At 35.0% G+C, this 12,564-nt stretch overlaps 1 protein-coding gene and 1 long non-coding RNA gene across 6 annotated transcripts in view; both read left to right on the top strand.

Annotated features, from left to right (window-relative positions):
- Window positions 1-12,564, top strand: part of LOC137488661 (uncharacterized) — a 332,037-nt gene that overhangs the window by 214,937 nt on the left and 104,536 nt on the right. The window lies entirely within an intron of this gene.
- Window positions 8,869-11,525, top strand: sox11b (SRY-box transcription factor 11b). The gene is given in 1 exon segment (NM_131337.1): window positions 8,869-11,525. A coding segment is annotated over 1 exon segment (1,107 nt). The 5' UTR covers window positions 8,869-8,892; the 3' UTR covers window positions 10,000-11,525.

Below are 12,564 nucleotides of genomic sequence, written 5' to 3'. Positions count from 1 at the left end.
TATATAAAACTATAACATGCTGAGTTTTTTATTATTTTTTTTTACATATATTGAGTCGGGTAACTTTTCAAAGTCAGTGGTAGTGTAACTTGAGAACTGTAAAGTTGTTGTTTTTTTGCATTTATCTTGTTTACCTCACTGCTTTCATCATTTTGACACAGAGGCACTGAAGAGAGTGTTGTGAAATCCTGCGTATAACTTCAACAGCCACCTCCAGTTCACATGGAGATGTTTTTGTAAGAATACGAGAGCAAGGTTACGGTGTTGGAGTGTAATCTGCCATTGCATTTGCTGCATTGACAAGGTCTAACACAAGCACACACCAGCGTGTTAAGTATTCTCTGTTTATCTTCTCGTGAAGTCACTCCTGTCTGCCAAGCATCAGACCTTGAAAGTGTGGAGACATGGGGTCAATTGCATTACAGTATGTATTCCACTTCAGAGGCTTCTTATCTATCGCTGATAACGAAATCCTTTACTCTCCCCAAATCACAGCGACGCTGGGGTTTTCACTAGAGAAATGTTTTGGAAGTGGCGGAATTAGATCAAAATCTCATGCATGGTAAATTCGGGAAATGTCCATAAAATAAAATGGCAAAGTGGTGGAAAAGGCTTCCTCTAGATGTCTTTGAAAGTCATTTCATACAACATTTTGTGGTGTATGGTCTGCTGCTGACTTCCTTGTTTTGTTAACAGCTTGAAAGTAAAGACCTGTTTAGGTTTCAAATTAAACAGAGAGAATTGTTTAACAAGGGTTTTTTCAGAGTTGGATCTGCAAGAATTATTGGAGTTATGTGAAACATTAATAGTGAGAAAAATACAGAAAACATTTGATCATGTTCTAAAGAGCTTTTACCTGTATTTGTTTTTCTTCTAATCTGAAAAAATAAACTGAATTAAATGTCTAAACAGCATGGAAACCTGCAACTGTTAATAACTATAAAATTAAACGTTTAGAACCAGTGTATCTGCAGGGTCTTATAAAGTCTTAAATCTCAAAAACAACATTGTAGGCCTTAAAAGCCTTAAATTTAATGAAATATTGTGTTTTAGGTCTTAAATCTGTTTTAAACATTTCTTAATTTTCCTTTGTTTATGTATAGCTACCCAATCAGGCTAACACCTATCCAATCACTAACATCCCATCTCAAATAAACGTTTAACTTTTTAAGAATGTAATTTGAGCTCTATTTACCATAATGGTTGAATTATTTTCCTTATGTTAAGACTTGTTTAAAAGTTCTTTATGTATTTACTGCTGAGGACGCTGACCTGGACAGACTGTTAGAATGCATTTATTATAGTTTTTATAACCTTTAAAACTTTATTCAAATTTTTAACCCTTTAACTTCCCCACCAAGAAAAAAAATCTTTGGATTGCGTTTCTTAACTAAAATTTCACTCATAATGGTCTTGAAAATGTCTTAAAAGGTCTTAAATTTAACTTTCTGAAACCTGCAGAAACCCTGTAAAAGATTCTTTCAAGGTTTTTTTTTGCACATAAAAATACTGAAATTTACATAAAGCAGATTTGAACTTTGTTGGTATATTATTGAAACAAATTATGAAAATACATTTTTATGGCAATGTTTCTGGTATTCCGCTGCTTATAAGACGTTTTATATTATTTTTTAAGATATTTTAATTCATATATTTTTTGTGTATAAAAGACAACATAAAAAACATAGCTCACAAGATACCTTATTTGTAGGTAGTCAGTATCAAAAATGACTTTAGCTTTAAATAATTCATGCAGTAATGTGTTTTTTAATGAATATGATTTTATATTAAATATATATTAATTTATTTATAGAGTAAATATTTCAACAGCAATTACTTAGTCCTTAGTGTTACACAATCCTTCAGAAATAATTGTATAATATGCTGATTTGCTTCTCAAGAAACATTTTGTATAATCATAATGACAGAGGATAAGCGGCCTAAACATTTGTGTGGAAACAATGCTTTTTTCCAGCATTTTTAATAGATATAGTTTGAAATCTTTTTTTTTTTTTTTTTTTTTAAGAAAATTGTTTTGTTCATCAAGGCAGCATTTATTAAATGTTTTTAAAAAATTAAATTGTTAAATATTTATAAAAATTAAAATAACTGCTTTCTAATTGTATGTTGTTTTTAAACGATTACTCCAGTCATTATTGCTTTTATTATCTTTACCATTAATATTAATGATAATAATAATAATAATAATACATATTAGAGGGATTACTGAAGACTGGAGTAATGAAGCTGAAAGTTCATCTTTAAAATCACTGCAATAAATGATTAAATTAAATGATAAACTACTTTTGAACAGTTCTTTTATAGTGCAAGAACATTTGACAATTTGTACTGTATTTTTGATAAAATAAATGCAGATTTGGTGAGCAGGATAAGCTTATCTTAAAACATTTAAAAATCCTACTGACCCTAAACTTTGGTGTTGGTAGTGTAAGTAATTGCCACTTGTCACTTCTGATCACTTTAATGCAACTTTTTTGAAAAAAAAAACAACAACAACATGTACACCTTGTAGGGTATTTAATCTGAACAATTTCCAAGCAGCCTACACACCTTCAAAAAAAAACCAAAAAGTGTTGCCAAACAATCAGTCCCCATCCACGCCCTCCATGCGATCCTTTGAGTTCACACATTTAACAGCAGCCGTTAGTTAAGCTACGACCCCTAAGACCAAAGCTGGCCATCGCATTCTCAATCAATGGCCAGGATGCTAGGCTTGTTAACTCATTTATGTGAATGTGCCACTCCACCCATTGCAAGTGTCCCTCCAAGCCCGCAGTCACCTAATCTGACTTTAGCCTTTTGTGTGCTGCTGAGATTGAAGGCATATTGAACGAGCCCGTCCAGGGGCCATTCAGAAGCTATACGTTCCTGCATCTTCAATATCAGATAGCTCCTAGTCAGGACTGTCTATCGATCCATTGCTTTAGCACTTCTCTTGCGGCTGAGTGGCAGCTCCTAGTCTAAGGAAGATAAACGCCATGGAAGAGATGAGTCATTCCTGTCTGGTGTGCTTTTCTCCGTCTCTCTATCATCTTCTCTTCACCTCAGCTCTCAGCCAGGCCCATTTTACCACAGTACAAGCCTCATCTAATTTACTGTAATGCACCGCTGCTCTGAGAACGGAATGGTGTTATTATAAAAATAAAATGGGAAACGGGTGCAGCAAGAACTCTTAAACGTTCTTGGCTTGAAGCTTAAAGGAGTATTCCAGGTTAGTTACTGCCACCATTTGTGGAATGATGTTGATTGCACAGAAAATTATTTGAACTCATCCTTCATTTTCTTTAAAAAAAAAAAAGAAGGTGCAAATTGAGGTTACAGTGAGTAAATATGTCTGTGAATAGGGACAATTTTTGGAGGATTAAAATGATGAAATGTGGAGCACATGGTTTCATAAAAGCGCTGACATTAGTTGGTCTGGTAAAACGTGTGTATTATTTTAGCTGTGCTATGAATATGATCTTCAATTAACAGTTGTATAATTGTATGAGTCTGTAGATGAAAGCGTTTTTTTTTCTTTCTTTTTTTTTTTTAAATGTATTATGGGACCTTGATCTGCTCTGGCAATTTTTTGATGTTGAAAATTTTATTCTGCCATTTAAACAAATGGCATTATATGGTTGAAGTGATATATTATCTGGGTTGATCACTCAAATCATTAGGATCAAGAAAATTAGAAATTCCAAGAGTTTAGTCAAGGCAAAGCGAATCCACCTTCATCTAATACGCTGTAATCAGCTTCCAGAAATGATCAGATGTGCTCCAACATTAGGCACATTCAAATCAAGACTGAATATACATCTGTTTAGCTGTGCCTATACTGAATGAGCACTGTGCTATGTCCGACAGATCACACTATTATGTCTTTCTTTTCTTTTTCAATCTTTTATAACCTGTTTTAACACATTTTAATCTTTTTTTATATGTTTTAATCATTTTTATGTAAAGCACTTAGAATTACCATTGTGTATAAAATGTGCTATATAAATAAACTTGTCTTGCCTTACTCTGATCATGCAAATTATGAACCAGGTAATAAGCTGCCAGTAGTTTATTGTTGCTATTTTGGTAAATAATTAATTACAAAGTCACAATCACATTAGATTTTGAGCACAAAAAAAAAATGTGTACACAGCAACATGTCACATTATGTTTGGCTTCTTTTTCTTAAACAAATGAATAAATGAATGAATGAATTAATGAATGATGAATGAATAAATTAAGCAACATATCCTACATCCAATATATAAAAAATATGCAGTCTACATCACTTTAATCCAATACTGTAATTTTTTTAACTGCCCCACCAAGAAAAAAAATGTGGATTGCATTTGTGAACCCCTAATGTCGCTAACACACTAAATATATGTATTTTTTTTAAAACATCCCAGAATTTTTTAAGTATCAACCTCTACTAAATGGTTGATATGTTGGTTTATGGTAAAAGTACTGGAATTAACACATATACTATGAAAACTTTAAAATTTATAAAGTGTAAAACCAATTTATTTATTAAAAAGTATCAAAATAAAACATTTTTGAATACTAAATCATCTTTATTTTTTGAAGTATGCCATAAAATATTTCAGATTCTCATTTAACATGTTTTATTTTTATTTTTTCAATAAAACCAAAATCAAGTGTAGTAGTGTGACAGGATTATTATTATTATTATTATTATTATTATTATTATTATTATTATTATTATTTGTAAACCAACAATGCTGTGCGTGTAAACCATTATTTAAAAAAGTAATCTTTAAATGACTTTAACAGTCATTATTTTAAACAGTCAAAATATGATTACCATTTGGTAGAGCATGCAGTTAAAAAAGGTGAGTTTGCCCTTAACTGAAAATGTAATCATTAATTGTTTACTTTTATGTCTTTCCAAACCAATAATAATTTATAATCAGAACATGAATGAAGATGTTGATGAAGAGATCAAGAAAAGAAAACGATTTTATGGCATGTTGTGACTTGTCATTCTTCTAATGTTCACAAATCTTAACATGGTGTGAATGTGTAGGTGTCAGGTGCCATCTAAATTGAAGCACAGCAAAATGAATTGATAAATAATTAAAAAATGAGTACACAAATGAGTGTGAATAGAAGTCAGTAAAATAAAAACTGTATAATTAATTTTTAAATTGTAGTTTTAGAATTTAATGTGTTTTTATTGTCATTGAGATAAAGTTGGCTTAGTAAGCAAACTATAATCATATTAACATACATTTCATATAGACCATTTCATTGTGGTGATGTCATTGGCCAAACCATTTCATAACTGTAAGAAGCGCCAATTCAATCATAACTTTATGTTTAAACAGCTATAATAACATCATCAATGTTAGGGATGTCCTGATCAGGCTTTTTTGCCCTCCCGTGTCCGAGTCATTTGATTTTGAGTTTCTATACCGATACCGAAACCCGATCCGATACTTCAAAAATACATAAAAAAAGAATAAAGAAGAGTGAAGAAATAGAGCCATCTATTTTGGCAGCCTTTAACCAAAAGTGTTTCTGCAACAAATCGATGTCATGCCGCACGCGTTGCTGTTTCTGTGTGTTAGTAAAGAAAGAGGTCCAACCCTGTGCCACCACATAACTATAAAGGTGTTTAAAATAATCAGAATATATATATATATATATATATATATATATATATATATATATATATATATATATATATATATATATATATATATATATATATATATATATATTTATTTATTTATTTATATATATACATACAGTTGAAGTCAAAATAATTAGCCCCCCTGTTTATTTTTCCCCCAATTTCTGTTTAACTGTTTAGATTTTTTCAGCACATTTCTAAACATAACAGTTTTAATAACTCATTTCTAATAACTTATTTATTTTATCTTTGCCTTCATAACAGTAAATAATATTTTATTAGATGTTTATATGTAAAAATATATAGCTAAAAGGGGCTAATAATTTTGACCTTAAAATGTTTATTTAAAAAAACTAAAACTGCTTTTATTCCAGTCAAAATAAAGCAAATAAGACTTTTTCCAGAAGAAAATAATATTATCAGACATACTGTGAAAATTTCCTTGCTCTATTAAACATTTTATACAAAAATATTTAAAAAGAAAAAAAAATTGGGGGGCTAATAATTCTGACTTTAACTGTTTATATATATATATAAATATAAATATATATAGATTCTGATCGAGTATGAAACTGCATGATCGGGCCCGATTTCTAATCACATGATTGCATCTGGACATCCCTAATCAATATGTGGCTCTTTTTGGATTTTCTGAAGCAACAGAAATTAAAATAAAACAGTAAAACAGAAAATACTTTGGGACAATTGTTTTTGTTTACATTCCTCAAAATGGTCTATACATTTTCTTGCTCTATATTTGAGCATTTTTATAGCTCACTCCTATTTTAAATGATGTTACCCATTTATTTTTTAAGATAAACAAGAATACGTGAGAATTATTATTTGCATATCAGATGAATACACAGGTATTTTCGCCAACATGTCAACCTTTGGTGACTTTAGTTCTTGGGGGGTGTGACATAGTCAGATTTAATAAAAACTATGCAAAGTAACTGAAAAGGCAGCGAAATATCATGATCAATGGCTCTGAGATGGAAAGACATGTGGCTTGTGGCAGACAGCCCTCAGAAGCAGCCAGTCTCAGTGGGAAGACGTGACGGGAGGGAAGGGGGTGGTCTGGTCTGCAGGAGACGCTGCCCGTGAAAATTAATCTTGGGCTATATCTCAATATCTCAATGCAAAACTGCCCTGCAAAATCCCCTCGCTGCATTTCTAATGTGTCACTGCATGAGTCTGAGGTGGGGGAGGAAGTGATGCGTGGGGGCAGGGCAGGACAGATTCAAAGGGGTAAATGATTGCCCTCTAGGGGAAGGAGAAATGAGAGAACTGCAGAGAGGTTTATCAGAGACAGAGCTGGCTGTCAGCCAGAGCCGTGGTTGTAGGGTGGTCTAGAGACTCTGAGAGAGAGAGAGAGGGTTGCTCACCTCCTTGACACAGCAAATCTTTGCACTCCCTCTCCTGTCTGGACACATCATTTTATAAAAAGAAATATGCAAGGTAAATATGTAGGTCGAGACGGCCGGGTTGTATATAACATCATTATTCTATTATGAGCTCAGGCTTTAGAGTAATAACCTACATACATTTTCCTTGCATAATATAGAGGAAGTGGGACAGGGATGTATAATCAACATTAACACTGACAGCACATTGTCAAGATGTAAATCAGTAAAGTCAAGCACGCAGCTCCGGCAGACTCTCTTAAATGCAAAAGGAATCAAAGTGTAAACTAACCGCAAGCTTTTAATGGCAGTGTGTACTGTATATTTTCAACCAACTGCACTTCTTTACAAAAAAAAAATATATATATATATATATATTTTATATATATTTATATATATATATATATATTTGAACACTGAATTAAAACGAACTATTATATCTATAAAGTGTTGCAAAACATTGTTGGTTCAATTTAATTCAATGTTTAAATTATATAAGTGGGCTTTTATGAAGAGTACCTCCATAAAAAGGGATTGATTCCCATACTGTTTGTTGTTATAGAAAATTCAATACTTTAATTCTTTCTAATTTGTGATTTTAAATGAAAATTAAAAATGTTTGTCATCATTTACTCAACCTTGTGTAATTTTTAACTCAAGAAATTTGTTTATTTTCAGAAAACAGATTATGTATTTATATAAATCTGAGAGATTTTTGTCCCATTGGAAGTATATCCACCCAAAATACTTGATGCTTTAAAACAATCAAAAATAAAGTACAAATAAATCCCTATTTAGCCTTTATTCACATATAAACACGGATCAAACTAAACAGCTTCTTTATGAATGTTTTTAAGAATCAGAATTGGGTGAATCTCAGTTCTCATTTCATTAAAATATCTTAATTTGTGTCCTGAAGACAAAAAAAAAGCTCTTTTGTGGGTTTGAAATGATATGAGGTTGAGTAAATACCCTATAAATCAACCCTTTAAATCAGGTATGAGGTAACATCATGACGTATTTATCTTTCAAAATTGATTTTTAGTGTAAAAAAAATATAAAACCATTTTGAGAAATGTTTACAGGACTACAAGAATTACATAATAATCAAAAGCAGCCAGGCAATTTGTAAGTCTATATTTCAAATGCAGATACACTAAATGTTTATCCTCTCACTTTATCTCTATCCCCTCGCTCTGAACGATCCGCTGTTCATTCAATATGCCTGTCTCGCACACGTAATGAAAATCCCACCCACAGGCGTGCTCACAAATGAAATCTTGGGCTGTGTACTGAGGTAGGATGGCAACAAGGCATGTCCGAATCCACTATCTGAACTGCATGCTGTGAACTAAGATGTCAGCTCTTTGAAGAAAACATAGATGTATAATTTACTTTTTTATATTACAATCCCTCATGTGCAAAAACAAATAAATGTTCATTTAAAAAAAAAAAAAAACATAACTCAATTTGCACTACGCAATAAGCCTGGCACTCACTTAATATTTGTTTGGTTAATTATAAAGCTGGCTTAAATTTGTTTTAGATCAGTAAATACATATTATGGTGCCACAGTAGCCTGTCATTTGGTTATAAAGGCACCACTTAAATCATTGACTAGCAGTCTAGTCTACTCCGGCAGCGAAGGGTTAAGAACGTCTAGGCTTTGGTGGGAGGAGACGCGGCACGCTATTGGATAATCATACGTGACGTAATCGACATGAAAAACCAAGGAACTAGTTAAGAAGGCAGTCGGTAACTTTGAAAAGAGGTTTGACTTGGAGTGCGGCAGCTGCTAGAGTCTATCAAGAGGGAAAAGTGTGTTTGAACATGGTGCAGCAGACGGACCACAGCGAGACGGAGAGCAGCGTTTCGCGAGAGACCACAGACACCGAGGAGAGCGAAATGATGGCTTGCAGCCCGGTGCCACCGAAACCGGACTGGTGCAAGACAGCCACCGGCCACATCAAACGACCCATGAATGCGTTTATGGTATGGTCCAAAATCGAGAGGAGAAAAATCATGGAGCAGTCTCCAGACATGCACAACGCAGAGATCTCCAAAAGGCTGGGGAAGCGGTGGAAAATGCTGAAGGACAGCGAAAAGATTCCCTTTATCCGCGAAGCCGAGCGGCTCCGGCTCCAACACATGGCTGACTACCCCGACTACAAATACAGACCCAAGAAAAAACCAAAGCTCGACAGCTCCTCAAAACCAGCAGTGCAGTCGCCGGAGAAGATTAGCAAAAGTGTCAAAGCAGCCGCAGGGAAGAAGTGCGCCAAACTCAAGCCCAGCAAACCGGGGAACATTACCGCCAGAGCATCCACACAAGACTGCAGATTCAACTATGTTTTCACAAACTTAAAAGTGACCAAGTCTATCAAAAGGGAACTTACTGACGACGAAGACGACGACGACGATGATGATGATGACGACGACGAGGAGGATGACTACGAGGACGAGGAGCACATTAGGCTGCACAACGTCCCCGCGAGCCCCACGCTGAGCTCCGCTGCGGAGTCCGAGCATGGCGCGAGCATGTACGAGGAGTCCCGGCACACGAGCGCGACTCACGGCAGCAGACTGTTTTACAACTTCAAGAACATTACCAAGCAGAGCGCAGCTTACCCTGCCTCGGTGTCACCAGCATCTTCTTTCAGGTCAGTCTCCTCTTCGTCCAGCAGCTCCAGCGAGGACTCCGACGACTTGCTGGTGGACTTCAGTTTGAACTTAGCGGCGGGCTCTCACACCGCGGACTTGGGGAACACTTCAGGAAACCTTTGCCTCTCTCTGGTGGATAAAGATTTGGACTCGTTCAGCGAGGGCAGCCTCGGTTCTCACTTCGAGTTCCCGGACTATTGCACTCCCGAGCTCAGTGAGATGATCGCGGGAGACTGGCTGGAGGCGAACTTTTCAGACCTGGTTTTCACTTACTAACTGACAAACTCCTCCATGACCAAGGAGGCATTGCGCATCTTCAGGTTATTTTTTGACTCTGCCTCGGTGGTTGTCCCGGTTTAGACGGAGGAACGTGCGTTACGAGACGCGTAACGTTAAGAAAAAAAGTGACAACATGGTCCAAACATTGACTGTGCTGTGTGTGTATGGCAAGCTCTTTTAACATTTACTCCTTGAAACTGCACGGTATGGTCTTATTTGACCATCACTCAAATGCCAGTGAATGACACACAAGGATTTATTTTATTTCTAGTACTTTAGCGAAAACACTTTATTCCTTTGCTGCTAGTCACTATCACTTATGGCAAGTAACTCTTGTGCTATTAATTTTAACAAATTGTAACATGTTTTCTCAGCTGATTGAAATGTTATTGCTGGCACATTCTCCAATTTTGCCTGTACCTAATACTACTAATAATATTAAGCCATTCCATTTGGTACTAATCTAGTATAGTGACCTGAAGAATTAAATTATAGGGTATTATATAAATAAATTGCTAGTGAATTTGAGACACTAACCACTATTGAATCACTAATAAGTACAAGTCACTTGAAAAAAATTAATGCTAGTTAGTTAGAAAGCAGTAAATGTTAAAGTAGCTTGCCATAATGTGTGGTTATTCTGTGGGGTTGCAGTGAAACTGCTTAAACTGTGGTGGAGCGCAAAATGTAAAATCTGAACTATGCATTCCCATCCCACCCGTATCTCTACAGGGAGCTGGCAAATGGCTGCTTGACTGAATGGAGGCAATTCTGAAACACTGTTCAGGATGGAACTTTTTCTGAGGTCTTATGTAATTTCTGTACGTCACAAATGTTTCTTTTTTTTTCTATCCGGTTCAGTTTCCCTCCAAGTATGGGGATATTTTACGCAGATAACCACTCTAGAACACACAGGTATGGCAGGAAGCATTTTGATACATGACCAACATACCTCATCTTTTTAAAAAAAAAAAAGTAAAATATTTTCTGGCATATTTTTGTACAGTTAAAGGGAATGTTCTTACTGTGCTTTAAGTGAGGTTTCTTCAGGCACTTCAACCCGGTTTCATTTGTAAAAGCATGCAAGAATTAAACTGACAAGTCGACTTGCATTTAAATGCCTGGTTATTATTTTACTCAAGGCAAGTGTACAGCTGTAGATCTGAAGCGTTTCTATAGGGAAAATGTACAATGGAATTGGGGGAACACATGAGCCTCATTTCTGGTACTAGATTGAAGATTGTATATGTTCTGTAATATAGTAAAGCTAGGAGTTTATGTATATCTGTGTGAATGGGTCCCAAATAGCAGGTGTAAAACTGGATTTTGTATTGCTTTATTTTATTTTTTTGTTTAGTTTTTGTTTGTTGTTTTTTTCCATCATAATGGCACATTGTTTTTTTTATTTTATTTTGTGCAATATACTCCCAAAATGGACCATCTGCGTTTTGTAGCAAAGGAAATGAGTTACATGTCGTCATGCTGAAGTCTGTATCTGACACAAATAAATCAGCTGGAACTGATAAGAAAATGTATGTCTGGTTAATGGTGTGTGTGTGTGTGATCAAAGCAAGCATATTTGTGATTTTTCCATTCTGCTCCTTCAGAAGGATTTGTGTTTCCAGATGCATGTAAACATTTCCCACCCGTTCTCTCAAACCGAGTTTTCTTTTTCCTTTAGACTGGGGGAAAAAAAAGATCTGCTCCTTTAAGAAATCAAACCTCGCGCTGCCTATGGAGCCCTTTTTGATTGGTTTAACTATAACCCCCTCCTTAAAGTGTTCCAATGGGCTCTGCCCCTTTTTTTTCTCCTTTTGAATTGCATTCATTCAACTCTGCAAGACTAACTGCCCAGCCTGGTAAGATGAATTCTGCCATGAAAGTGGCTGAAAATTTTTTTTACAAGCCTCATTTGCTGCTTTTTTGCACTGGTAAAGCAGACTTTTTTTATTTGCTGGCTTACATTACACTAAATCAAAGATTATTCAAATGGAGAAATACAGGCCTGCTCCAGCACTGCATGCTAATAACGATTGTGTCATTGCAGTCAGGCTCTGTGTGATGCAATCTTACCTCAGCCTTTATTGTAGTGAGTGGCACAGGATCTGCTAATGGGCTGTAGAGCTGTCATGCTTCTGGCACTCAGTATCTATTTCTGCATAACTCATGAGTTGTGCCACCCAGTCCAAACTGAAGGTGTGTGGGTTGTAGGATTAGTTTACACTCACGGTAATGATCAAATCATTGTGTTGTTGCTAGCTGGTGAAGGCCATTTTCAGCAAAAAAAAAAAAAAAACTAAATTTATAATTCCAAAGTTTTGATGCTTGATCTTTGATTACATTTTGCTTGACGTTTGACTGTTAATATCCTTAGGTTGTTGACAAAGGTCTAGAATTTGTCCCATACATTAGCTCATTTGTCCATTTTCACTGCTATGCCGTCATATATTGTAAAAAATAACCCATTGAAAAAGGCTTTAAGACCAAGCTAAAAAAAAAAAAGAAATGTGAAGCTCTAAATTACTATTATGTTTAAATTTTTATTATGTAAATGGCCAAATT

This window comes from Danio rerio, chromosome 20 (assembly GCF_052040795.2).
Source record: "Danio rerio strain M-AB ecotype USA chromosome 20, GRCz13ab, whole genome shotgun sequence".
Taxonomy (NCBI): domain Eukaryota; kingdom Metazoa; phylum Chordata; class Actinopteri; order Cypriniformes; family Danionidae; genus Danio; species Danio rerio.
The sequence above is the reverse complement of the archived record's forward strand: the minus strand, read 5'-3'. Positions and strand labels throughout refer to the sequence as shown.